This window comes from Sturnira hondurensis, unplaced genomic scaffold, assembly GCF_014824575.4.
Source record: "Sturnira hondurensis isolate 20B ecotype Veracruz unplaced genomic scaffold, ASM1482457v3 Scaffold0009812, whole genome shotgun sequence".
NCBI classification, from domain to species: domain Eukaryota; kingdom Metazoa; phylum Chordata; class Mammalia; order Chiroptera; family Phyllostomidae; genus Sturnira; species Sturnira hondurensis.
The window spans coordinates 65,522-93,270 of NW_028082443.1; the positions used below are offsets into that span (position 1 = coordinate 65,522).

General features: G+C 56.7%; 1 protein-coding gene and 1 long non-coding RNA gene across 2 annotated transcripts; one reads left to right on the forward strand and one right to left on the reverse strand.

Annotated features, from left to right (window-relative positions):
* Nucleotides 1-23,147, reverse strand: ADA2 (adenosine deaminase 2). The gene is made up of 11 exons (XM_037058063.1): nt 23,039-23,147; nt 22,650-22,751; nt 21,223-21,539; nt 20,075-20,294; nt 18,036-18,246; nt 7,130-7,257; nt 5,570-5,660; nt 3,347-3,455; nt 1,263-1,420; nt 500-702; nt 1-324 (listed from the first exon to the last, which is right to left on the reverse strand). The coding sequence occupies exons 2-11, from the start codon at nt 22,676-22,678 to the stop codon at nt 210-212; spliced, it is 1,581 nt and encodes a 526-aa protein (XP_036913958.1). The 5' UTR covers nt 22,679-22,751; nt 23,039-23,147; the 3' UTR covers nt 1-209.
* Nucleotides 13,047-26,634, forward strand: LOC118995128 (uncharacterized). Its single transcript, XR_005068208.1, has 3 exons — nt 13,047-13,129; nt 21,963-21,965; nt 26,622-26,634. It is a non-coding gene; the product is annotated as an uncharacterized LOC118995128 (long non-coding RNA).
* The last annotated feature ends 1,115 nt before the right edge of the window (nt 26,635-27,749 follow it).

Here is a 27,749-nt window from a genome sequence, read left to right on the forward strand (position 1 = left end):
GAACTTGTGACCCTTTGTTTCCCAGGCCGGCGCTCAATCCACTGAGCCACTCCAGCCAGGGCTGATGGAATATTTCTGAGATGTTAAGCAAATGGGAGGCCTTTGCTGATCTGCACAAAGAAACAGGCTTGGGAACTACAGGGGAGGGGACTCAGGAACAACTGAGCGACAGGGAGACAGCTTGTGGCGGACAGCTGAGGAACAGGGTCCTAAGCGGCTGTCTTCTTGCTCTGGCCTCCAGCCAGCTCTGTTACAAAGGCATCCCATCTCTCTGCCCAGGTTTCCATGGCAGCCTTTTTCTCTGCGTCCTGCAGGGCACTGTACCTGCCCAAGAAGAGAAGGCCAGGTCAGCCCCGGAAGGGTTGAGGGGCAGGACAGGAAAGGGGAGGGACTCTGAGACACTCGCAGAACACATTCCTCCCCAGTCCGGGAGCAGTAACAGACCAGGGACCATGTGGAGAACACACACAGAACCCTTCCAGGGGCCCAGGCTGCTCACTTGATGGAGTTCAGGGCCAGCTGTTTGAGGGTCCTCAGGTCGGCCTTCATCCCGCCAATGCCCATGAAGGCCTCGTAGAAATCGTAAGACAAGCCTGAGGCTCCGAACATGGCTGGGTCATCCGAGCTGATCACCATGGGGTACCCGGTTGCCATGAGAACAGCTGCGGGGTGGTTTCTCAAGTCGGACACCAGCTGCAGAACCTGCCCAGGAGGAGGCCAAGGAGAAGTACAAACTGAACCGTGAAGAGTCGTCACGAGGAAGGTTAGCCCGGGAAGCACCAGGATCTCCTGTCTTTCTGTCTTGGCCCCACCCCCCTTCTGAGCATGGGGGTCCCTTCTGGACAAAGTCCTAACATGGGGCTAGAGCCTGCTCCCCCCACCCTCTGCCCTGCCCTCCCTAACCCCCCAGGCTCACCCACCACAAGCACTCGGTCTCCCTCGGTCCTGCTTGGAGCAGCAGCACCCACAGCCCAGGCCACTTCCCTGCACCGCCCCTCCAGGGTCCCTTTAGCTTTGTCCACAGCTTGGCCCAAAATTCTATCCCCGCCCAGGCCCCTCACTGCAGCCTCACTGTTCGGGATGGCTTAGGCAAGGGCCCATACCTCAGTGGCTGTACTCAGCCGGGTGGGAAGGAATGGGGGACGCCGGAGATGAGGGAGCTAAGGAGAGGAAAGTCGTACAGGAAGAAGTCTGGGGGTCAGAGCAGAGCGTGAGGCCAGGGGAGACGGCTGTATTGGATGGGTCCCACGGGTCATGCCTACCTGATTGGAGATGGGACACACTTCTACCGGGATGTCCTTCTTCCACAAGTCAGTCCAGATGGCTGGGTGTTTGGTCAAAGCAAAGCCATGGCCAATCCTGGTGGAGTTCAGTATTAGGGCTTCCAGAAGGTTCCCATCGACGGAAGTGCCTTGCCAGTCTGGGGAGAGGGGGCAGTCTTCCACATGGTGGACCTGACCCACGGGTCATCCTCAGGTGAAGCCTCCAGGCCCCGCCCCCCAGGAAGAAGAGAGGCACACACACATTTTCTTTCTGACAACATTCAAGAGAGCAGGGCGTGCCTTTGCTCGACTGTGTGTGAGCCCGTGTGTGCGTGTGCACGTGACAGATGGAACTGACACAGGCTTCATGGACGGAACAAGACACTCAGCAGCAAGGCTGGGTTTCCAGCCTCAGTCGGTGCAGCCTGCAGCCCCTACGCCTTTTTTCCATGTGTGTGTTTGTTTCCAGAGCTGCTTTCTGGAAGTTCGACATTTACACTCTTTAAGACCACGTGTTGCAGACGCTAGTGATACAATTATTTGTATGCACTTACTTCAATCTGTATCTTTTAACGGGACTCTTGGGACAACAGCAATGGCCAGAGCGCAGCAGCGGGAACAAGGCCGCGGCAGGTGCTCTTGGCTGCCTCGGTCCCGGCCGTCCCCGCAGCACCTGCCTTGCAGCCAGGCCCAAGTTAGAGGGTGAGGACAGCTATGATGTCCTTCCCTTGCAGCCAGGAGAGTCTAAGGCTGGCCTGCGGGGTCATGCACGGGTCAGGAGCCTCTGGGGCTTCCTCTCCTGAAGGAAAGGTACCATGTTGTGCTTCACGGGACGTGGTCAGGCCCACATGTGCCTGCAGTGTCACATAGCTGAGGAACGTGAAGTCCCAGGACCGAGGAGGTTGCTTATTATGTGACAGAACGGAGGAACTCGTTGTAGAGCCTGCGGAGGTGTACGCATTGCACTCCTGGCAGCCAGGAGCATCCCGGCCAACCCACGTGTGAAATGTGAAAACTGCACCTCTCTGTTAGGAATAAAGCCAAGAAAAGGTCCCCATTGCTGAACAGGGTGGTGTTTTCAGGTGCATTTTCACTGGTTTCCTATCTAGTCCTTTCTTCTCAAAGACATCTTCTTTCGAAAGGGAGGGGGCAAGCACTAGTCTCGGATGTTAAACACCCAGGTCCTGGCAAAAGCCTTATCCTGGGCCCACCGCCCCAGAATTGGGTCGGATCCCGAGTCACTGCGCTGAGATGGTTTCACACGGGTGTGCTGTTCCCCCACTAGGCCCCAAGCTCTTCCAGGTGAACGAGCCTGCCCCCTCCCCCACAAACAGTGCTTTAAATCTCACAGGAGAGCTGTGCTCCGAACAGACTTGGAAGGTCCAGAAAAGGGGGCCGTTCCTCTGGGGTGGGGCTGGAAGCCAAGACGGAAGTCTGGATGTAAAATCCCAGCTCTCTGCTGCCAGGTCAAGTCGGGGTGGGGGAGGGGACGACTAGCAGCCATCTTTCCTCCTGGTCTAGGTCCCCCAAAGGTCCCTTTGAGCTGAAATTGCAGCCACGACCTGGGACTCCTTTGCCCCAGCGTTAGAATCGGAGAATCAGAATGTGGGAAGAGCTGAGGGACCACCAAGCTCTTGACCTGAGCCTGGGAGGGGTGGGGGGCGGGGCATGCCGAGCTCAGGGTTATTTCAGAAACAGTGGCAGTCAGACCACTGGGCAATGCAGGGACTCCGCTTGGGCACCAAGGCACGGACAGGGCCCCTAGGTGCCAGGGCAGGTCACTTCCAGGGTGTGACTTTGAGAAGGTGAGCGGACCTCTCGGGCGCAAGTGGCTCCTTATACAAGGGAGTTGTCTGTGCCTTCCCCTGCTCTGCCTGCACCTCCTTCGGAGCCTGGGGCTCTGTCTGAGAAACGGGGGCTGGGAGCAGGTCCAAGTACCACACGGAGGCTGCCCGGCCCTGCCATTGGTGCCGAGGTTCCTTCTGCGGGGACTGAGCCGACCGCTGGGATGAAAGCAGACCGTGCATGTGGGTGCTGTCCGTCTCCTCCCCCGTCCCCTGAGCGTCCGTCCCTGTGAGGCTCACCTGTCTCCCCGGCATGGAAAAAGTAGGGCAGCGTGTAGCCTCTCGAGGCGGGAATCATCAGGGCCTTCCTGTAGTAGTGCAAGGAGTGGCCGGTGTCCTCCCGCCCCACCTGCAGGACAAGGAGGAGGGCCTGTGGGTCCAGCCTCACTCTGCTCGTGGTGCCCTGCAGCCTGGGGGCACCCTTCCTCGGACCCCGCCTCTATGGCTGGGTCTTTGTCACCCAGCAGCAGAATTAGGACAGAAAAGAGTGCCTTCTTGCTCCCAAAGAATCTCCCGAGTCCTTCCTACCTTGTCTTCCTGCACCACCTTCCAAGCCCCAGTGCTTTGCCCTGGGCTCCTTCGGTGGAAGAAACAGTGATGGACAGAGAGCGAGGGAGGCAGAGAACAGGGACCGCAGGACGCAGAGAGACAAAGCGAGACGAGAGAGGCAGAGGCTGAGAGCAAGAGAGACCGAGAGAGAGCAGGGGGGAGCGTGCAAGACAGCGAGAGCCTGGGCCAGTGATCCCTGAGGGGTCCCTGGGGGGCAGTTTCCTGGCGGGGTCCCTCTTCCACTCAGCTACCCCTCCACACAGTAACTCACGGGAAGGGCCATGACCCCAACATTGTGGTTTCAGGTCAGCCGCACGCCCCAGGGCCCCTCCATCAGAGCACTCATTTTAAGTCGTAAGGGGGGCCCTGACACATTTTTATGTTCAGACAAATATGGAGATCCAACGTGGTAAGGTGGCGTGTAGGCATGAAAGAAACAGAGCCTGCAAGCGGACCCCTTGAACAACGGCCACCTGCACCCCGGGCTCCCGTGAGGATGTGTCCACTTCTGTCCCCGTACGGGCTCTTCCAGAAGCTCCACATTCGCCGAGGCCCCTTAGTACTGCTGCACTCCGAGGTAAAAGCCGAGGTGGGAGGGACTTCTGCCCCTTTTCTGCACAGCAGAGCCTTGGACGACCCCCCCCCCCAAGAGGACCCAGGAGGACACCTGGAGTCCAGAAAACCAAGCCCCTGAAACCTCCTCCTTGGAGATCTGGCCGCTCTGAGCTGCCACATAAGCAAAGGGGTGTCCGAGTGCCTTTTAGCCAACAAGTCCAAATTAATTCAGCAACAAGTCCTCTGGGGGACATGAGGCCTGGCTGGGGGCATGTGGCTGCGGCTTTGATGGGGGGCGGTGACTCCGCCTGTGCAGCCGGAGGAGGAGAGAGGACTGAGAGCAGCTCTGTGAGGAACAAGGGGCAGAAGGCGGGGGAGGGAACACGCCCGTCCGTCCTCAGCCGTCATTGCCCTGCTCCCCAAACCTCTCCTCATTCGGTACCTGGGCCCTTCTGCTTCCCTTCTCTGCCGACTGCCACCCCCCTGTAGGCCCCTGGAGACTGTTACCAGGTCAAACCCTGCCACCATCCCAGGGAATTTGGTTTGAAGTTTCATGGCCATCCAGACGGATTCCGTGATGAGGGACACGTTTTTGAATCTGTGAGAGAGAGACGTGAGGACAGTGTGGCGTGGCGCTGAGGGGCCCTGTGCCCTGGCAGCTCCTGCGGTTGGCCGTCTCGTCCAGCCCAGGGGGTCCGGCAACCACTCCCAGACCCTCGGCAGCACCACCCCGACTGCCCTGACCGGGCCCCCTGATGCCTTTCAGTGGCTGCGGCTGAGGGAACCCCCCAGTCCATCCCTGTCCAAGGCTCCGGCCGGCTGCAGGGNAGCTCCACATTCGCCGAGGCCCCTTAGTACTGCTGCACTCCGAGGTAAAAGCCGAGTTGGGAGGGACTTCTGCCCCTTTTCTGCACAGCAGAGCCTTGGACAACCCCCCCCCCCACGAGAGGACCCAGGAGGACACCTGGAGTCCAGAAAACCAAGCCCCTGAAACCTCCTCCTTGGAGATCTGGCCGCTCTGAGCTGCCACATAAGCAAAGGGGTGTCCGAGTGCCTTTTAGCCAACAAGTCCAAATTAATTCAGCAACAAGTCCTCTGGGGGACATGAGGCCTGGCTGGGGGCATGTGGCTGCGGCTTTGATGGGGGGCGGCGACTCCGCCTGTGCAGCCGGAGGAGGAGAGAGGACTGAGAGCAGCTCTGTGAGGAACAAGGGGCAGAAGGCGGGGGAGGGAACACGCCCGTCCGTCCTCAGCTGTCATTGCCCTGCTCCCCAAACCTCTCCTCATTCGGTACCTGGGCCCTTCTGCTTCCCTTCTCTGCCGACTGCCACCCCCCTGTAGGCCCCTGGAGACTGTTACCAGGTCAAACCCTGCCACCATCCCAGGGAATTTGGTTTGAAGTTTCATGGCCATCCAGACGGATTCCGTGATGAGGGACACGTTTTTGAATCTGTGAGAGAGAGACGTGAGGACAGTGTGGCGTGGCGCTGAGGGGCCCTGTGCCCTGGCAGCTCCTGCGGTTGGCCGTCTCGTCCAGCCCAGGGGGTCCGGCAACCACTCCCAGACCCTCGGCAGCACCACCCCGACTGCCCTGACCGGGCCCCCTGATGCCTTTCAGTGGCTGCGGCTGAGGGAACCCCCCAGTCCATCCCTGTCCAAGGCTCCGGCCGGCTGCAGGGGACCCACAGGGTCCAAAAAGCATGTGATGCCAGGGGACCCGAGAGACGAGCTCCACTGCTGTCCGTTTGGGTAAAGTGACGTGGCCTTGTCTGAAACTTATCCTGCACCCTGAAGAGGACAGGCTCTGGAAGTGGGTGCAGGACTGAAGCCAGCTCTCTGTGCACTGGACGCCAGCAAAATGCCGGTCCCGGCTGGCACCTGGCAGCCACAGTCATCCTCCCCTGATCCCAGCAGCCAGGCCTGGGCCCTGCAGCACCGCTCAGCGAAGCCATCAGCCCCCTGCTCGGGGCCTCTGCCTACAGGTCCCATGAAGGGATGGGGCAGGCAGCCTCAGAGCCGGGGCTGTGGGAAACAAGGAGGCACGGTCCAGCTGGAGGAAGGGCTGTGCCCGGTAGCTGGCTCACTTATTCCAATGCCCAGTCCAGGGGTCCCAGTGTGTGCCCCACCTGCGCACCTTCTCTCCTGCAGAGGCCTGTGGGGACCCTGTAGCCAGCCCGGACACCCTCCTGTGCTGGTCCCCAGGGAGCCTCTGAGCAGAGCCAGGGCACCCGTTCTGCCAGCTGCATCCTGTTGGCCGGCACACAGGGGCAGCTCGACGGCCCCAGGCCCTGCCAGGGAAGGGGCCGTGGGGGCAGGCGGAGAGGAGGCTCCGGGGAAGTCTGACTGTCCCCCTGAGCCCAGCCCCTGCCAGCCCTGCCCCCTGATGAGTGGGTGCAACCCCGCCCAGCCCTGCCCTGTGTTTCCAGCTCTGGGCCGTCACAGCCCTCAGACAAAATGGGTGCCATTTAACAAGGGCAGAGAGCTCTCATTTTGGCAAAGTTTGAAAGAACATGAAGTTCTAAGGTGTCTGCACTTGCTTCGGGTGAGTGTGAGACCTTCTTCCCACCACCAGGCCCCACAGGCGCCGCCACTGCTGCTGGGTCGGCGCACCTGGACACTGGGGCCCTGTCCCTCGAGGCCCGGCCGCCCATCAGGACAGGTGCGCCACAGGGCTGACTGAGGCAGGACACCGGTGGCCAATTAAAATAGAAATGGGCTAATTCCCCGAACACCCGGGGCAGTTGTGGGATCAGAGCCTAGAAGTACCATCTAGAAAACTGCCGGTGACAGGTTTCTGGACTCTCCCCCACCCACACGCGCGAGCCCAGGGGTCACTGGCCCCCCTCCCTTCTCGCCCTGCTTCCTCCCCTGTCCCTCCCCAGCCCGGGCTCTGCCCACACCCGACTCGCCCTCTCTCACCTCTGATCTGAATAAATGATTTTCATTCCAATGAACCCGGGATGCTCCCTCGCAAACAGAGAAGCCACGTCTCTGTAGGTCTCCACCATCCACTCTTGGCTGTAGGTCCTCCCGTCCAGCTCGTACACCTGGGGGGAGGGAGCACAGTCCCGGGCAGACACCGGAGGTGAGTGGAGGGGGCCTTCATTCCCGCCACCAATCACCTCTGAAACCAGCCCAGACCTGGCAAGGCTTTTGAGTGACGCTTCTGCTGGCCTCTACCCTCTATCAGAAGCCCTGGCCCCTCCAGGGGGCCTGACCTGGGGTCTCTTCCTCTCTTGGGGATGGCTGGGTCCTTCCTTCCCTGGGCAGGGCCTGGCCCATCGTGGGAGGGGCTCAGTAGCGTCTGTCACAGGTAGGGACAGGTAACCTGGTTCTTGATGATCACAGACAAAGAATTGAACCAAACACACAGATTTTACAGTAGAAAGAGAGAAAACAGATTTATTAAGCAATAGTACACACGGCAGACGTGGCAGCAGGGGACCTCCAAGCAGACACTGACCTCAGGGGCCGGAGGGATGCTATTCTTACAGGGCAGATCCTTCCTGGCTAGTTTTGGTGGCCTTTTCTTGTGCGTGTACAACTATTGTTTTAAAGCTACGGTGCGTGTGGTCTCCCATGATTTTCCTTGATCGGCCACCAGAGAAGGGGCCGCACAGTGTTAACTCATTAGAATGCTCATTAGAACCCTGAATGAAGCAGGGTTCATGCAGCCTCTTCTGTGCAGGTGCATTCAAGTCACCAGGAGTCAGCGCTTTTCCAGAAAGCAGGGACAACCAGTCTTAGAGGGTCTCTGTCCTGCAGGGACGTCCTTTATCTTAGCCCTGGGGCACCTCCAGGATGTCCTCCTTCCTATCTCCTGCCTCACTTCGCAGCGACGAGTTTAGAATAGGGGGCCAGCACCTAAGTCCTGTCCCCTCTCCCGCCCGAGGTGGAGCACCCTGCAGTGGCCACGGCCACCAGGGACACCGAGAGGGACGTGGTTACAAGAGCCGGGAACAGACAGGAGGCAAAGCAAAAGGAAGAGATGGACGAGCGTGACGCTGCCCCCACCGCAGCGCCACGCTGGGAGGGGCTGGGGGGCTGGGTCTCGCCCCGGGTCTCACCCGCTCTAAGTGGCTGCGTGCGGTGGCAGTTTCAGGTCAGGACGAGACGTGGAACTTCCTGCAGAGGTGGCGGGGAGAGGGGTGGGGAGAAGGAAGACGGGGAGAGGGGTGGGGAGAAGGAAGACGCAGGGAGCCATGCATTCCCAGGGATGAAGCGCCCAGCGGACAGAAGTCAGAAACTGGGCGGGGCGCTGGGCCCGATAAACACGTGCTAACAGGCCGGCGCCGTCCTCACGGAGCTTCCAGTTTGGAGCAGAGGCAGACTCCCCCCGCCCTTTCTGATACGACGATGCAGGAAGAATTGTTAGAGGAGCAGGGGTCTCCGAGGGAAGGGGGGCTCAGCAAGCGTCCCTGGGGGGTCGGACTTGGTGTGGCGCTGGGGGTGGGGTGGGAGCAGGATTTGATAAACAGGAAGGTGGGGGGGGCTGCTCTGCAAGCAAACGGTTCATCCCAGGGGTCTGTGCCTGCAGGGGGTGGGAGGGCAGCTGCGGTGGCGGGGGTGGGGGTGGGGGGCACATCCGGGGAAAGAGCGCCAGGCAGAGCCAGAGCCAGTAGGAGAGGCGGGGAGACAGCGAAGAAGCCGGGAGCTAGCCTTCTCCCCGGAGAAACGGCCTCTCCCCTCACCTGGCCCTCCCCTTTGCCCAGCTGCGAGGGGGGTGCAGTGTGCTGTGGTCTCTTGTCCCTCACGCCACCCTTCCCTCCCGGCTGCCCCCCTGCAGGTGCTTCTGGTCCACCAGGTTCTGCGCCCCAGGCTCACAGAGCGGCCTTCCGCCCTTTCCTCCCTGGAGGGTTCTGCTCGGCCTCCGGGTGCAGGGAGTGGGTGAGCAGGAGGCTGTTTCCAGGCCCTTCTCTTGGCCCCAGTGGCCTTGTTCTTCGGTTTTCTTGGCAGCTTCGGCTGCAAACCCTGGCACTGCACCCTGCCCCGCAGCGCCGCTTCCCAGTGAGCATGCTCAGACGGACTGGCTGCTGGGGCTGCCAGAGCACGGACCTTAGGTGGTTTCCTCAGCATCTAGTATTGCCTATTCTTTTTTTTCTTTAATCCTCACCCGAGATTACATTTATTGATTTCTGAGACAGAGGAAGAGGAACGAGTGAGGGAGAGAGACATTGTGATCTGTTGCCTCCTGCACGTGCCCCAACTGGGGGTGGAAGCTGCAACCCAGGTATGTGCCCCAACCGGGTATCAAACCCACAACCTTTTGGTGCATGGGATGGCGCTCCAACCGAGCGGGCCACACGGTCAGGGCTGCCCATTCTTATGGTTCACTGAAGGGGTCAGTATGGTCTCTGTACGATCACCTACCCTCCCCAAACATGCCACTTTGTATGCACGATTACTTTTCACTGACGGCCCTTTCAGAGCAGCAAACACAGTGGGTGTGCTCCGCCCTGTTCCTACTGCCTGACAGGAGGACATCGATCTGTTTGTGGAGGTGTCCCCGCCCCTGTCCCCGGCCGGGAGGAAACTCTCAGGACTGACACAGAAAGTCGGCATAGGGAGTCTGAACAAACTGACTTTGCTCAGATAGCCTTCATCTTCTCCCAGTTCCCTCCACATGTTTGCCTCTCACTGCCCCTGGAAGTCCAACCTCCTTTTCCTCCATCTTGTCATTTCTCCACAGCTGATTTCCATTTGATAAAAGAGTCTGTAAGCACCTGGACTACCCACTGCTACAGGTCTCCACCTCTTTTCCATGAAGGCTTCTGTGCACATAAAAATCAACAGCAGCCCTGGCTGGTGTGGCTGGGTGGACTGAGTGCCGACCTGAAAAGTAAATGGTTGCCAGTTCGATTCCCAGTCAGGGCACATGCCTGAGTTGTGGGCTAGGTCCCCAGTAGGGGGTGCTCCAGAGGCAATCACACATAGATGTTCTTTTCCCTTTCTCCCTTCCCCTCTCTAAAAATAAATAAATAAAGTCTTTACAAAAAATTAACATCAGCACTGGCCAGGTGGGTCACTTAAGAGTGTCCTCCCAATGTGCCAAGGCTGCGGGTTTGATCCCCAGTCAGGGCACAGACAGAAATCACCCAATAAATGCATGAATACGTGGAACAACAAATCAATGTTTCTCTCTCTTTAAAAAAATCAATGAAATAAGAGATTGTTTTCTTTAGTTAACATCGTATTAACTCCTGTCGATATGGTTTCTGCCAGCTAATTTGCAGCCCCAGAACACAGCCGAAGAAGATGCAAGAAAACTTTTCCTCTCCTGCTGTGGTCAGCAGTTAGACCNAATGTGCCAAGGCTGCGGGTTTGATCCCCAGTCAGGGCACAGGCAGAAATCACCCAATAAATGCATGAATACGTGGAACAACAAAACAATGTTTCTCTCTCTTTAAAAAAATCAATGAAATAAGAGATTGTTTTCTTTAGTTAACATCGTATTAACTCCTGTCGATATGGTTTCTGCCAGCTAATTTGCAGCCCCAGAACACAGCCGAAGAAGATGCAAGAAAACTTTTCCTCTCCTGCTGTGGTCAGCAGTTAGACCCGAGCGGAGCAAGCCCACAGGTTGTAGGTACGTGGGGTCACCGGGGCAGAAGGCCACAGATGCCTCCAACAGGCTAAACTGGGGAAACGGCCTGACCCTCAGGGTGACCTTCCCTCCGCTGGCACACCCCTGGTCATGAGGTCCCCTCCCCCCCACCTTCCTCTCCAGCACGTCACCGGTCATGTGGTGGACCCCCTTGGAGGAGAAACGAGGACGGGGAGTGGCTTTGGGGTGCTCCCACATGGCCCTTTATACAACCACCCCCTCAGAGACAGCACGCCTCTCTTCTGAAAAGAGAGCTTTAAAGTCCCTGATCAAGGCTTCCACAGACTCCCAGGCCCTCAGTTAAAATCTTCAACTCAGGTGTTGGGAGAGCCTCTCTGTGTCACTGGGAAAACCCTGAGGGCTCCCCCAGACTTTTTCAGGCAGTCTACAAAGTCAGAACTCCCTTCCTAAAAAATTTAAGATGTTATTTGTCTTTTTTAAATTTAATTTTCACTTATTGAGTTTAGAGAAACACCAACCATTTCACCTGTTCCTGCCCTCAGTGGCCGCTTCCTGCATGTGCCCCGACCTAGGATTGAACCTGCAATCCCAGCGCGTCGGAACTGTGCTCCAGCCACCGGAGCCGTCCAGCTGGGGCGACATCATTTGTCTTTTTCACTCTCATTCTCTCATAAGTGTTCAGAATTTTCCAGAAGCTGCACAGATGGGACAAAGTTGCTCTGACAAACAATGGGTTGTGTGACTTTTGTGCTTTGGAAAGTTCTCTGTTGTGCTGTTTCCTAAGTGGGGCTTCGTTACACAGGATAAAGGGGGTGTGATCCACATAAACACAAGCCCTTCGGGATCCTCAGAATGTTGTGAATGTACGAGTGTGAGAGCCACAGAGTGAACTGAGCCCAGAACTGGCACTTGAAGTCATCCTGGCGTTAACCCACCCCACCCCCCGGCTCTGCAGGGGGGAGGAACCCAGTTCTGCCCCTTCCACTGTCAGCACGGCGTGACCAGCCCACCTGGGTGATGAGCCTGAGGGCGGTTTTGATCTCACCCTCCTGCAGCGCCCGAGTGGGAGCTCCACAAACAAGCACTAACTTGAGAGGCGCGGCCCCCTTGGAGTTGTGGAAGCTGCTGCTGGCAGTGTCTCGGAGAACAGAGCGGGCGGAGGGAGGTTGGAGGGGTGGCAGGTGGGGCAGCACTAACGGAACAGAAGGGAGATGGAGGAATCTCTCAAAAAACCCCCAACAAATTCGGCCGAAAAGACGGTGGGCAGAGCAGCAATCAAGCATGCAAAGGGAGGCAGCGGAGGCCGGCGGCCAGGCCCCAAGCCCTCCATGCTGCCGTTCCTGTACTCAACGCCGCTGGTTCCCCCAGCTCAGGTGGCCGCAGGGGCTGCACCTGGTGTTCACTGGTCCCCTGGTGCCCAGCTCTCCTGGGCTTTTGCCAGAGAAACTGCAGGCTTAGTGGGAGCACCTGGGGTAGAGTGTGAATGCTCCGGAGCACCCCCACTTCCACGGGGGTGATGTGGGGTTCCTCAACTCCTCCCGGAACCCCCCCCCCCCCGCCCCGGTGTGGTCAGAACACTGCTGGGAAGCCAGCTGTGGGGGAAACTCGTCTGCTGGCGGGGGCTCCGTCAGCCTTCTGGCTCAGGCCCTCGGTGGAGATGCTGCACCACCTGTTCTAAAGGAATCCTGCCTCATAGGAGGAGCAGACGAGTTGGTGTTTGGAACAGACTTGGAAATACTAACTGAATAATAATGTTACGCATCTATCAGCCAGAAGTAGGAGACCAGCTCAAACTCTGCGGTTTCCTGGGAGGATGATGGGCCAGCAGCTAAGAATCTAACGACCTGTGAGCACAGGTGCCCGACCTTCAGCTACAGCTAACGGTGCAAAAGCCGCTCCATCTGTGGAACAGGCCCCCGCGAGTGAGAAGCACACTGGACCAACGTACATGCCTGTTTTTAAAATATTTTTATTTATCAGTCTGAGAGAGGAAGCGCGAGAGAGAAACATGGTCTGGTCTGTCGTCCCACCTATTCACGCACCCATTGGTGGATTCCTGTCTGCGCCCTGACTGGGGCTCGAACCCACATTAGTGTATCGAGACGATGCTCCAACCCACTGAGCTACCTGGCCGGGGCAGGTTATCCCAATTTTTTAACTATGGTTTCATCGATGAACTGTAAATCTGTGGAGAAGTTAACCAAACTACACACTACTTTCATAAGCCAGTATAATATGACAAAGTTTTCTTTTCTACGATGTCACAGGATCGCAGAATTTTGAAGCTGGAAGGAAGTGAAAGGGAATTCAACAGCAGAGTTGCTCAGGTCACACAATTGCTTTTCCTGTGACCAGTTAGGTTTTCTAACTCTCAACACTGACAGCTTCCAGGCAGTAACTGAGCTTCTGCCATGTGCCAGGCCATTGGCCACGAGCTTCACATCATGGCTCATTCAACCCTCCAAACTACACTGCCTTATTTCACAGATGGGAGTCTTGGGGCTCACAAGGCCCAAGACGCTCCGCCCCCTGGCACAGCTGGAGCTGGAGGTCTGATGAACCTCATTCAGCATCGCACTGACCCTGAGGGTCTCAGGCCATTCCAGGGGCCCGGCCCCCACCCCAGTCTCCACCGGGCTGCTACATTGGAATCAGCCCGGGAGTCTCTGGGCTGGTACCCGTTTGCGTTTTCATTCCCCCAGGTGATGCTGATGCATGAATAAATACATGGCCAGGGTTAAGGCCTCCCATCTTTGTTGGTTTGACGGGAAGAGAATGATGACAGCACCGTGAGATAAATCCTGTTGCCGGTATTTTTTTCCCTTTAATTCTCACTGGAGGACATGCTCATAGAGGGGAGGAAGGGAGAGAAAAACAACGATGCCAGAGAGAAACTTGGATTGGTTCCCCTTACACGTGCCATGACCAGGACCAAACCACGGAGCCACCACCTATGCCCTGACCGGGCCTATGCCCTGACCGGGAATCGAACCCACAACGTTTCGGTTTAACATACTAGGCTTCAACCACCGGAGCCACACTGTCCAGGGCTACGGTCAGTGTTCCTACAGAGCAGAGCCAACACCAGGAGGCAGCGGTCACTGCAGCAACAAGCCAGGTAGGATTTCTCATGAGGGGTCTGCTGAGAATCCAGGGAAAACCTCCCGGTGGGGGGCAAGGGAGCAGAGCCCAAAGGACTGACCACCACCAGTGGGCCTTGCCGCAGACCTGTCTCTCCCTAGGACTTCCCGTCAGGAAGAGCCTGCAGACCACCTCCCGAGGGCGATCTTGCTGGGTTACAAGAGTCCCTTTCTTGGGACGGGCCAGGACCCCGTCTGGGCCTCAGATTCTGGCCATGGGGGAAGGGGCTGGAGCCCAGGAGATAAGACCCGCCTAGCAACTGTTGCTAAAGGCAAGTAGCCTTTGTTATTGAGCATTAGTAACACAATAGGAGGCTGAGCAGCCAGGATAGTCCATCAACATCATCCCAGGCCCTGAATTAGCCCCACAAGCCGGGGTGGGGGTGGGGGGGCAGTGCGGCTCAGCAAAGGAATTCCAGAGCAGACGGTTTTTAGTTGTTAATGTTGGTGGCGCCCCCACTCCTGCGAACGGGGGCATCAGGGCACTGGCTCTCCATTGCAAGAGGCCTTTGTTCCAGGGTCAGACCAGAACAAATGGTCCAGTCCCACCCGCCTCAGCCTCTCCCAGAATCCCAAATCCCAGGAGCCCACCACCTTCCAGGAAGGCTGGCTGCGGACGGTGGGGGTGGGCAGAGTGGGGAGGGGGGCGAGCCGGGCAGGGTCCCCAGTTGAATGTCCTGGAGCCTGTCGCCCCACTCAGCCGGCTCAGCAGCAGCAAAGGGGGAGGAGGGCTGCACAGGAAACCGGGCTCCGGGCCTTTCTCTGTCCCTCCAATCTGACAGCCCAGCTGCCCTCCCAGATACCCCCACCAGGCTCAAGACCAGCGTCAGCCACCTCCCAGCCAGCCCAGGCCCAGGCCCTCTAGGCCCTCTGCTGTGAGTTTCTGCCCGCCGAGGCAGGGTCGAGGGTCCCCCGCCCACACCGAGAAAGCGGCCAGGATTTGCCCAACAGGAAGCGGCTCTCCCTGAGGCGTCAGCTGGGGGTGGGGGTGGAAGTAGCTGCTGGGCACATCCTGGGGGCGCACGTTCCCGGGGAAGGAGGACTGGAATCCGGCCGGATGCCCCTTGGGGAGCCCCCGGAGGAGAAGGGGGGCTGCCCTGGGCTCTAAAAGCCTCTCAGGTGTGGTCTGGGCAAGACCACCTGCTTCAGGGCCCCTGGAGGAGGGGGCAGGGCTGGGTCCCTAGCAGCCCCCAGCCCTGCCCCAGAGCACAGAGTTAGAATCCTAGAAGGCCAGGTGCAAGCAAACCTATGGCACCCACCAGCACGATCACCACTTGGGGCCTCTCGGAGACCCAGGTGATGTCACAGGTGCCCCCAACCTCGCTGGGAAACCAGGGCTCCCACGTCAGGACGACGATGCGGGGGCTGGAGATAAATATTACAGGGGACGAAGAGGGAGACGGGACCCCCACAACTCTCTGGAGGCAGTGCAGGGGGTTGAGCAGCACACAAATGAGTTGGGGCTCACGGCAGACCCCGAGAGAAGGGTGGGCTGGAGCCCACGTTTGGGGAGAGAGAAGGGTTTTCCAGGCCCAAACGTGAGAATCAGTTGTTCTGGGAAGGGCTGTGTGACACAGACCAGCTCCAGTGTCAGCTCATCACCTTCAGAAATTCTTCCCCAAACAGCGGGTGCCTTCAACCCACTCTGTCCGTTTACGGGGAGCCCTGGTGCCCAGGCCTCATTTATGCAGGTCACATGACTCACGAAGCCTCAACGGGGGCACTCAGCTGAGCCACCCCCACTCCCTGAGAACCGAGAGTGGAGGCAGGCGTCTGTCTGCACACGGGTCAAACCAGTAAACACACCTCGCACCCGCACGGAGATGGCGAAGAGAAAGCAGGCCGGTGGTGACCCTCAGGAAGGGCATTAACATATCTAAGGGGAAAGGTGGGTCAGCTCAGGGGGCCAAGAAAGGGAGAGTGGACACCTGAGAGAGCTCCCTTTCAGGAGAAGGGAGAGGGGGCCGACCTGCAAACAGGAATTACTGGTTCTCGGGGTAGGTGTGTCCTTCCCCGAGAGCCACTGAGTCCTTCAGATCCAACCAGGGTAGTCAAGTCCGTTGAGGGATCCCAGGCAGAATCTCACACGTTTGTGGCGTGCACAGACATCAGGGTTGCTGTACACTGCATCTCTCCGAGAGGTCTTAGAGATGCCTATGGAAGCACCTGAACCCACTGTCTTCAGTGCTCTGTTAGGGTTAATACCCCCCCACACAAAGGGTGATATATATATATATATATGCATATATATAAAATCCTCATCTGAAGAGACGTTGGAGAGGAGAGAGAGACAATCATCCATATGAGAGAATGAACCAGCAATGGGTTGCCTCCTGCGTGTGCCCCAACCAGGGACCAAACTCGTGTGGGGCGTCGCTCCACCCAACTGAGCCACCCCGTCAGGGCCTTGGTCTTGTTTTCGATGGACGTCCCTAGAATCTTGGGCTCCAGTTGTGATGAGCCCCTCATTGTCCCAAATGGGCTCCGCAGGGGCGTCTGCAGCACCTTCCCCTTTGTGCTGCTGGCCCCTCCGCCCCCCTTTTCCCTCCAGCTCAGGGGACCAAGCCTCACCTTCCAGGACTCGCTCCATCAGGCACGTCTGGTCTTCCCGCCCTCCCGCCACGGACCACTAACCAATGTGCGCCTTCTTTATGTTCCCTCTACACCTTGTAAATAGTTCTTTTTATTTCTAGATATATTTTAGAGAGAGCGGACGGGAAGGAAGAAGAGTGAGAGAGGAGTATTGATGGGTTGCCTTTTACACATTCTTCCCAAATGGGGACCTGGCCCGCAACCCAGGCACGTAACCCAACTGGGAATCAAACCGGCAACCCTTTGGTTCACAGGCCAAGGCTCAATCCACTGAGCCACACCAGCCAGGGTTGTAAATGATTCTTTAACATGTACAGGAATATCCGTCACATATATTTTTCACCTACGAGTCTCCCAGAGACAAACTGTTGCCCTTCTTAAGGACACCCAACTCCGAGCGTAGCAGCTCACAGGGTAGGGACCTGCAGTTGTCTGGTGACTGGATGAGCAGGAGAGAAGAAAGAAAGAAATAGGGAGGAAGAGGCAGAAGGAAAATAGGAATAACGTCGGGGGAGGGGGCGATTACCCCCTAGGTGGGAGAGGCTGTCATTTGGTGCCAAAGAGTGAAATTGATTCCACTGAGATTAAAGAAGAGGCTGGTGCAGAATGATCTGAGGAAACACCAGGAAGGAAACTTCTGAGGTTGAACAAACAGGAAATGAGAGGCTGCAGCCCTGGCCAGTGTGGCTCAGTGGGTCGGGTGTCATCCCGAAAAGTGAAAGGTCGCCAGTTTGGTTCCTGGTCAGGGCACAGGCCTGGGTTGCGGGTTTGATGCCCCACTGGGGCGTGTACGAGAAGCAACGGATCGATGTTCCTCTCCCTTTCTTTCTCTCTCCCATCCCCTCTCTCTAAAATTAAATAAATAAAATGTCTAAAAAACAAAGAAGAAGCAGAGTCAGCAGAAGGGGAAGGGAAGGGCACAGCACAGGGAGACATTGAGGCCCAGAGCAGGGGCGGATGACGGCAGAGAGAGCGGCAGGTCCCCGGGCCTCTGCCTTCCCTGCAGACACCAGGCCTGCACTGCCCAGCCTTGAGCTTGGCACGGGGTGGGGGGGGGGGGTTGGACCTGGGAAGCAAGGCTTCCCACCAGCCCCTCTGCTGGCAGCACTGCCCACCCAAGACCCCAGAGAAATAAATGCACCTGGGCTCCACAGAGAGGGTCCCCGGGAGCCTACCGATCCCCACTGTTAGAGGCAACCCCATCCATTTCCCAAATCCTCAGCTGCGCCCCACACCAACAGCATGGCCCGAGGGGTTCAGGAAAGCTAACTTTTGAGACCAAAGGAGATAGGTCAAGAAAGGTCACGGAAGGAGGCCTTGCTCCAAGTCCCAGGCCAGGGGCCAGGGTGAGACGCAGGGACGAGCAGAGGAGGGAGGCAGAGGCAGTCGGGTCATGGCCCACATCCCCTTGGGGGTGACTCTGTCCTGCCCTGGCACTGCGCTGGGTGGGGAGCCTGTGCAGACCCGCAGGGTCCGTAGGGTGTGACTGAGGGTCAGACCGAGGGTCCAGCCAGTGGGGCCGACTCACCGGCAGCAGCATGGCTCTGAGCTCCAGGTAGAGCACGTTGTCCCGGCAGAACTCCTGCAGGCCCTGGAACACATAGTCTTTGAACACCGGCGCGTAGCTGACGAGGCCCGAGATGGAGAAGAAGATGGTTTGGAACTTGGACCAGAGGACATCTCGGTTTGGGTAGGTCTCCTCAGGGTTCTCGGTCACCAGCGTGAAATTCCTCAGAAGGCTGCCAGGACACACGGGAAGCCGTGGGCAGTGAGCAGGCTCCCACAGGCGTCCGGCCCTCCTGGCCTCCCCCTCCCAGGAAAAGCCTCATCGCAGGGAGCAAGCGAGCCAGGCGAGGGGCTCCAGCTCAGGAGACGGCCCAGGCTGGACACCCCCAACTGCCTCTCCCGTCCCCCTCTGCACACTGAGCCACCCCACCCTGCTGTCCTCACCTGCTAGATGGCGCTCTCTTTGGCGGGTGTCGTGCAGTGAACTGTGACCCTCCAAATCCATACACTGACACCCTAACCGCCGTGGGATGGCACTTGGAGGGAGGGACTTGAAAGGGACGTTCGGGTTAAATGCAGGCTCCAGGGCGAGGCCGACAGCAAGCCAGACTGTCGTAAGAGCCCAGGGACAGAGTGGGGGGCACGGGACAGGCCTCAGGAGGTTTGAAGCCTGCTCACACCTGGGTCTGGATGGGCCTCCCACTTCCGAACGGATGAGAAGACCCGTTGCTGTTGTTTGAGTCGCTAGGTCTGTTGTGCTAGGGCGGCCCTGGCAGATGGATGACACCTGGACGTGGCTCTGCATGGCCAGGTTCACACCCCAGGTTAGTGTAGATGACAAGGGGCCACACATGAAGCCTGGCCAGCGCGGGGGGGCTTGCGTGGCACCTTCCTCACTCGGACCCAGAGGAACTGTGTGGGACGCTCTCGTCAGAAAACTTCCTGAGAGAGCACAGTCCCGGCAGCCTCTCCCCGGGCTGACGGAGGCGACCCTCCCCTTAGCAGAGCCTCTGTCCTCTGTTGTGTCTCTGATGACACACCTTTGGAATTTCCTTTCCTCAGACCCCTCCGGGCACCAGGGCAAAGGCCACCAGTCCCCTCATTGTCACTGTTCCCACGTTAACTGTTAACCCCTTTCTACCCTGCACCCACCTGCCTTCCCTTCACTTTTTATCCAATCCCAGGGGCTTCCCTGCCTTGCTCTCTCCCACCTCCCTGATCTCTCCTTATGTCCTAACCCCCTTATGTCTCCTCCTTTGATTGTAGTGTATAAAATAAGGTGCAAAACTGCTATTCTCAGGAGCATTTTCTCAAACCATTGAGATTTAGCTTCCTGGCCATGGTCGTCAGCTTGGCTGAAATAAACTCACAAAACCCTCACAGTTTTGGACGTTTCCTACATGGACATTAGCTGCTTCCCAGCTCTGAGGCCTTCAGCAGCCCCCTTAACCATGCTGGGCTTCATGGTTCTCACTCGTCAGGGAAATAACCTCATGAAACCCCGTAGGTGGTTCTGCGATGAAAATAAGTATTAAACCTGGCTGGTGTGGCTCAGTGGATTGAGTACCGGCCTACAAACGGAAGGATCGCCGGTTCAGTTCCCAGTCAGGGCACTTGCCTCAGCTGCAGGCCAGGTCTCCAGTAGGGGGCACGTGAGAGGCAACCACACATGCGTGCTTCTCTCCCTCTTTCTCTTTTCCTTCCCTTTTCTCCAAAAATAAATAAAAATCTTAAAAAAATAATTATTATTATAACATTGCTACCCAGGTTCGTTAGGAAACGGCTCCATCAGAGTTTCAAGCTGTCTCACCCACCAGCTGGACTGTCACTGACTGGGAGCCGGGGTCGTCTCTTCCTTCGGCTCCTGGGGCATCTAGACAACTTCCGTTTGATGCGGCAGCAGTATTGCTGTTCATACCTTTGGCCAATCAAATTGGAACTTCCTGGTAAAGTTCCAAGAAAACACCTCTTGATTTTTTAAGGCCACATCTGCACTGAGAGACCCACTGGCAGGCCACCTGCATGTGACCGGTGTGCGACACGTTCTGAACCACCACTCACCTCTCATCAAACTCGGTGACGTTCTGCAGCTCTTGTCGGTACTTCTCCAGCAACACCCACTCCGAACACTCCACTGGCATTGGGGGAGTTGGGTGAGCAAACCTGAACTTCAGGGCCCCGTGGCGGGTGACGCAGAAGTGGCAGTGGGGCCTGTAGGTGACGTTTTTCACCAACCAGTCCATGTGGAGGATGCTGAAGTCGTGGACATGCAGGGCTGCCCCTGGGCAGGAAAGGAGGAGGGCGCGGTGGGGGGCAGCAGCTGAGTCCAGGGTCCCGTGAGGCTTCCTCAGCTGCTAGCTTTCCATCGAACCCCCCATTTAACTGGACCCCAACCCTGATCCACACCCCACACTCCCCTTGGGGGGTTCTGGTCTGTGGCGGCTGAAGTTTGTGGCCCTGGGCTTGTGTTTCAGACCTGTCCCCAATTTTGCCCCCCATGCTCCTCAAGGCCCAGAATACACTGTTCCCCTGGACTGCTTGCCCTGTCTCAGCACCTGGCTCTGACACTGGGGCCCCGGCCGGGGGGCTTTGGAGGGCCACCCTCTCTAAAGCTTACATTCTCCATCCCCTGGGGACACCCCTTCACCAACCTCATAGGTTTTATTTTTTTGTATCTATTAACGACATCAAACAATAAAGGCAAAGTCCTTGTAAGCTGCACACGGCTGTTCACATGTGCAGGATGAGGATTATTTGACTCGCCATATGAATGAGTTTATACTGTAAAAATATTCCACTGGAAACATGTTTGTCCAGGACGCTCTTCTGAGCGTCTTCTTCGGTAACTTAGCCCCCGGGAAAAGGCTGGAAGGAGAGGTGTGAGGGACTATACGCAGGGAAGACCAGGATCCTGCGGGCCCAGGACACTGTCTCACGGGTGGACGCTTTCTGGCTTTGTCAGGAAGGCCAGTGACATCTGGGGCCTGCTTCCCGCTTGCTCTCTGAGGTGGAGTCCCCACGGAAGCGGGGTGTTTGGGTCCAGGGTGACCCGGGAGCGACCTTCGGACACCCCCTTCCCTAATTTGCCAGCAAGAACCAGGGGCAGAGCTGCTGCGTTCAGAGCAACAGCAAGGCCCATACCAGCAGAGTCCATGGCACCCCAGGTTCTGCCCCCTGCCTCCCCAGCACCCCAGCATCATCCTGCTGACCTTTTGGCATCTTCTTCAGGATGTGGAACACCGCACTTTCCTCGATGAGGTGCTTGGCCCGGAAGAAGTGCATGCTGGGTGGGAACTGCGGGCTGTGCATCTCGGCCTCTTTGCGGGCCATGAGTATCTGGTTGGCCAGCTGCTCCTGTCTGGTCAGCGCCAGCTGCCCACCCAGCCGCATCATCCTCTCTCTCCTCAGCAGCTGCTTTCGTTGCTCGTCTGTGGCCCTGGCTGAGCAGAGGAAGGCCGTCGCCCCCACCAAAAGCAGGGACCGGAGGGTGGCCCGTCCAGGTGGGGTCCCCCCCAACATCAGGTGTCTGGAAGGAGAAATGCACAGAAGGACTCAGCAAGGCTAACAAGGGTGGTGCGAGCGAAAACCGAAGGTGTAAGTGTCGGTTTTCCTTCTCACGCCTTGTTCTCAGGGCACCAGGATGCAGCTTGAGGGAGGATTCTTCCCCGAGACCCAGGAGAGAGCAGGCCTCCGGGTGCCAGCAGCGAGGGTCCCCCAACAGAAGGTTGCTGGGAGGCCTCCTTGTAGTACAGCTTTTCCGTCTGCAAGTCCTGCTCACGCAGAGAGCAAGACATCGTGATCAGAGTTTTAGGGTCCTGCTTTGCAATGTGACCAACAAGCAAAATATCAGAAGCCGTGGGAAGAGGGCCTCTGACTTGGTGAAGAAACGTAAAAATAACACACAGAGAGAAGGAGCTAAAGGTAAACAGAGACAACGAAGGCAATAAAGGAAGTCCAAAAAAGAACTGGAATTAATATCTTAAGAGATATTTTTAAAAGATACCGTGTTTATAATATAGGAACAAAAAATAAATAAACAGAATGACCAAAGAGCTTTTAGATATCAGAGTGTTGAAAACTGAAAAGTTTTTCTTATTTTTTCCTTTAATCTTCACCCGAGGGCAGTATTTACTGATTCTAGAGAGAGAGGGAGGGGGTGAGAGAGGTGTAGAAACACGGATCAGCTTCCTCCTGCATGCTCCCTGAGCGGGAACTGAACCCACCACCTAAGTACGTGCCCTGACCAGAATCCAACCCCAAAACTTGTGGTGTATGACAATGCTCTATGCTCTAACCAACAAATGCTCAACCACCTGGCCAGGGCCAGGACAGAACCCTCAGTCAGGCTCGGGTTCTGTCCTGGACCCGGAGAGCAAGGCTGTGCAGGGTCCCCTCCGACTTCATCGAGTCCTCACCTCCCCCTCGGACTAGTGTTTGCTGCTAGGGGACAGTGACGTCCACGCCACCCTCCCATCTACCCCACTTGGTGCCCTAGTCCCTTGTCTCTTCCTGGTGGCCCTGAATGGAGGCCACCAAGTGCCCAAACTTCCACCGCCATCCCCGCTAAGAACCCCCAGCGAATGGATTCATGCAGCCCAGCACCGGGACTTTTCCCGGCCCGCCGGACAAAACTTACCGAATGCTGGTCAGAGCCAGGTCAAGCATAAGGGAAAAAATCTCTTGCTGTTATGCTTACTTCCTCTTGTCTCTCCTTCCTTCTCCTTGAAATGTTTCTTGACTTTGAAAAGAGGGTGAAGGAAAACCCTGTAAGAAGGCCTCGTTTCCAGACTAAGAGTGAAGAAACGGACCGTGCACGTCTGCGGTTCGGGGGGAGAAGTCCTCGGGCCCACAGCCCTGCCAAAGCCCTGCAGTGGAGATGCCTGTGTCCTCCCTCCCATGGGACGGTGGCCGGCGGGGCGGCCCGCGCCAGGACGCAGGAACCAAGCGCCCGGCTTCCCGCTCACCTCCAGGAACCTCTGGAGCCCAGCGCTCCACCCAGACCCCCACCCCGGGGGTCCCGGTCACCTCAGAGCGGCTCCAGAAACTGCAGACTGTTTGCTGGGTGCCCCGAAGGGCTGAGTCAGAAGCGGGAGAAACCTCACGGTCTGTTTCGCTTCCCCCGGAGGCGGGTTTCACTTCCTTCCAGCCTGCAAGGGCCAAGGAGCCGGGAGGTTGCTGTGCATGTGCCGCCTGCGTGCTGGTGTGTGTCTGCGTGGGGCGGTTGTTGGTTTGTGCTTATTTGAGGAAAGAGCGTGTGTGTGCTTGTGAGTGTTGTGCCTTTATAGGACCCAGAACAGAGTTTTGGACAAGGATCACAAGGAAGCTGGCTGGAATCTGCTCGTGAACTTGGGGAAGGGCGCCCCTCCTCGGGACATGATTGCGAAGGGGTGTGCTGCCCAATGGATGAAGGCTGACATGGTAGCTATAATAAAAGGTGAGTGTTTTAGGGGGAGACATCAGGGACATGAGGGCAGACAGGTAGGGAAAAGCCAAGTACTTAATAGGGCTGTCAGCCAGGAGTCATGGGCGATAATTCAGTGCCAAGAGGAACCTCCAGCTGGGTGCAGGCAAAGGGAACTCCGCAGGCGGCTCCGCAGACAGGCTGCGCTGCCGTGGGCTGAGGAAGTCCTGTTCTCCTGGGACGTGCCCCTCCTACTCAGGTCTGCCCCGCCCCGCTGGGGTGAAACTCAGTCTTCAGTTCTTAGAGAAGGGAAAGTGATTGGTAAAGTTGGAGGGGACCTGGCTTAGAGAGACAGAAATTCCTGCCCCTGGCCCTTGATTGGTCTGTTCTCAGGCAAACTGCCAAATCCTGGCACTTTGATTGGCCCAAAACATACTTTCTGACTAGTCAGAATAGAGCTGCTCTGATTGGTGGATGAAGATGCTGGACAGGGAAAGCCTTGCTCCCATTGATTGGAACGGGATCCCAGGAAGTCCTCTACAAGGGCTGCTCAGACGGCAGGAACAGTGTGGGCTTCTCCCCAAATGTGGCTTGTGGGAGGCGCCTGGGAACAGTTGGCTGCTAGGCACCCCTTTCCTTCCAAGCCCACCTCAAGGCCTATTGCCCCCAATGTACCCACAAACTCCCTGGAACTTCCACTTCTGCGCCTCGATGGCTAGAACCTCTGGGACCCTTGTCTCCAAAGAGTATAAACGTTATCCATTTAGTAAACAAGAAGAAATCCAAAAGTGAAAATAAAAAGAGCTTAGGAATTCCCTCATTAAGAGCTCACAATTGATTTTTTAAATTTTTAAAAAAGATTTATTTATTTATTTATCCTTAGCGGGGGAGGAAAGGAGAGAAATATCAATGTATGGTTGCCTCTTGTGAGTCCCCTGCTGGGAACTGGCCTGCAACCCAGGCATGTGCCCTGACTGGGAATTGAACCGCGATTGTGCGGTTCGCAGGCCCGTGCTCAATCCACTGAGCTACACCAGCCAGGGCTGACTTTTTTTTAAAGTAAGGGATCAGAGGAACAAGCAAGGAGAAGGAAAGACAAAGTTAATTAAAGCAGAAAGGTAAGCAGGGTAAATCACTGGTTTTGAACATAAATATTTTGTGTATTTTTGAAAAAGCAGAGTAGAACTACAGATAGAGCTTTTCTTTTCAAAAGCTTTGGGTACGGGCGGGACCTACTTTTCACATCCAAAAAGGCTGGCTCTGGGCCGGCAGCCCTTGGCTTTGCCCGCTGGGGAGTGCGGCAAAGCCAGCCGGGCTGAGGGTCTTCCCTTGTAAAAAAGTTTTTATTTGTTTGTTTTCTTGTTTCTTTTAATCCTCACCAAGACTATGCCCATTGATTTCAGAAAGAGAGGAAAGGAACAAGAGAGAGGGAAGCATCGATGTGAGACAGAAACATCGACTGGTTGCCTTTCGTAGGTGCCGTGACCGGGGAGTGAACCACAACTCAGGCCTGTGCCCTGACCTGAATCAAGCCTGCAGTCTCTTCATGCACAGGATGACGCTCAATCCAACTGAGCTGCCAGGAAAAGCTCTGTTATTGTCTGTTTGTTTTTAAAGCTTCAGTAGAGATTCTTACCTGCAGCCAGGGCTGAAAACCTCCGCATTTCAGGAGATGGGTGCAATACCGGGCATTGTGTACACAGTCGAGGAGGGAGTTGGTCGCTGCCTCTTTCAGGAGCTGGGACGTGACATGACCTCGAGCAGCACCCCAGGGAGGAGGAAGGCACTGAGCAGCGTGCGCCCTCCTCACTGCCACGCCAGCCGGGCCAGGTATACCAGGGAGGAAGGCCGGTCACGCAGGGTTCCCAGTGTAAACGTGTGGATGAGAAAATGGGTTATAGAAAGTGGCCTCACGGGATGATCTGGTCATAAATTCCTAAGTAGGCCAGTGGGCCCTGGTGGGCGGTCTCACCCCAGACCTGTAACTTTTTCTGGAAAAGGTTTGTCTTTGCCTCAGTGAGTCCTTTCCACGGTTTCTGTGCAGCTAGGTTCCCCACACCTTTGAAATGCCTCTTCTCGGACCCTCCTTCTAATACTCGGTCAGCCTCTCTGACCCCTCAAGAGACCACATACTCTGAACGCCCCTCTACTCCGGTCCCCACCTTGCTTTCTCCCACCTCCATGGAATCTTCCTGACATTTCAGTGCATAAAAGAAGCTGCAGAACTGTTATTCTCTGGAACATGTGAGATCTTGCTCCCGGGGACACAGCATCAGTTTGGGACAGATAACTCCTGTGAAACCTGAACCGGGGTTTTACCGACCCCACACAAACTCCGCACCGTGCTGAGGAACTGGGCGAGGAGGAGCCGCACCTCTGGGGACCGTGCTGGCCCTCTGCTCCAGAACACCAAAGGAAAGCAACGCCTTGTGAGAGAGCGTTCGGTGAGTGAGCCTGAACATCTATCAGGCTTTCATGAAGTGGCTCGCAAATCAGGCAGCTCCCCATCCGTCAGTGAGAAGGGCACTCGGAGCTGCTGTACTGGTGGGAAGGTGTGCACAGGCCGCAGGAGGGCGGGGCCAAGGAGTTAAAGGGGCTGATGACTTCTGGCCGGGACATCTGCCCCCAGGAAAGGCAGCAAGTCTTATCCGGCAGACACCTCACAGCTGCTGATCAATCAGCCCATTCCAGGCAGATTGGTTCACAATTCCTCTTCTGGGAGATGCTGAAACTGTGATCAGGGTAGTTGGTAAATTACGGTTTGGTGACACACCTTAGCCAAAGTGACTCCATTTCAGTCTGTTGTTTCTCTTCCTAGGCGGCTGCAGTGTCTCCTTGTCAATCACACCTGCCCTGCACAGGTCCTCTGAGGCCACACCTTCTCTTTTCTCTCCTCGGCAAACAGTGAAAATTTCCAGCTCCGTTTGACAGGGACAGTGAGGGCCGGAGGAGGAAAACCGTCTGTGGTCAGCTGCTAAACCGGGAAGTTCCAAGCTGAGACCACAGTAACCCAGAGACTAGTTCAAGTGCAGTTGGCAGGGAGCAATGGGACACTGAGCCTTCTCTGCCTCCAGAACAATCCCAAACAGGACTTAGGACATACCTCCACAAGGATGACCTGCTTTCCAAGGACCCTCCAATGTCTTCTCAATGTCTCAGTCAAGGTGGCGACTAGATTAGGCCTCTACCTGAGGCCTGAGACTTGAGACCAGGACGTGGGGCCATGCGTGCCTGTGGGCACCGCCTCTCCTGGCAACTGACAGAAAACAGCAATTCACATCCTGCATCGTCCCACAGGTGAGACAGAACAACCTCCTGGTTACGTTCCTCCACCCCTAAAGCAGAGGGAGAGATTTGGGGTAACTCTACCCCCAAATCCTGGAGCTTAGCACAGTCTGGGTGAAAATGTAAATGAAGAGCCTTCCCTGGTTTTAAAGTTGCAATACAAGTAATGGATTGCCCCAGGCCAAAAGGATTACTTTTTATATGCAAATGGACATAATGAATCTTTAAGTGCTCCTTATTGTCAGGGTGATAAGCTGACTCCGGCGGAGGAAAGGGGACGCTGGGTGGGCTCCAGTGCTTTGTGCAAAACCGGCCAGGGCCCAGGAGAGAAAGGCCTGACGGGTGCTGGAGGCGGATAAAAGTTCTAGGGGCCATGAACAAGTGGAAAGGCACGGGACTCCGGGTCAGTGGCTGAGGGTGGAAAGGAAGAGACTGAAAACTGAGGGGCCTCCTGAGACGGAAACAGGACAGGAATGTTGTGTCTCGGGGGCTGAAGGCAGTGACTCACCACAGACCTCGGCACTCGGCCTTGGTACCAGGCACGCTCTCCTGTGCTTCCTGCTCGCCCAGCTCCTCTCCGGGAGGTGCTTCCTCGAGGGAGGATCCCTGCTTGCGGAACTGGGCTGAATTTCAAGTTGATGTTCTCAGCACCATGTGCTGAGTGTTCATTGATAAAGAAGTGGTTGATTCTTTGCCTCTGCTCAGTCATTCATTCACTGAATGTTTATTGAGATCCGCTGCCTGCCAGGCAGCGTAGTGGGTGTGGTCCCTGCCCTGGTGAGGTTGGCAGTCTACGGGGAGAGCAGGGACCAGCATAAACGGTTACCTAATCACAGACATGAAAATAATTATATTTAGCACACAGAGAATCGTATAGGAGATCTGAAAGCACAGAAGTTAGCCAGAGGGAGAAGAAACATTTCCGCCAAGGATGTCTGCATGTGGAGGTTCGGAGGAGGGAAGTTTAAGAACTGAAGGAAGGATGGAGGCAGGCGGTTGGCAGCAACAGGAAGTTAAGTCAAGCACGTTCCATGACGCTGAGAGGTGACG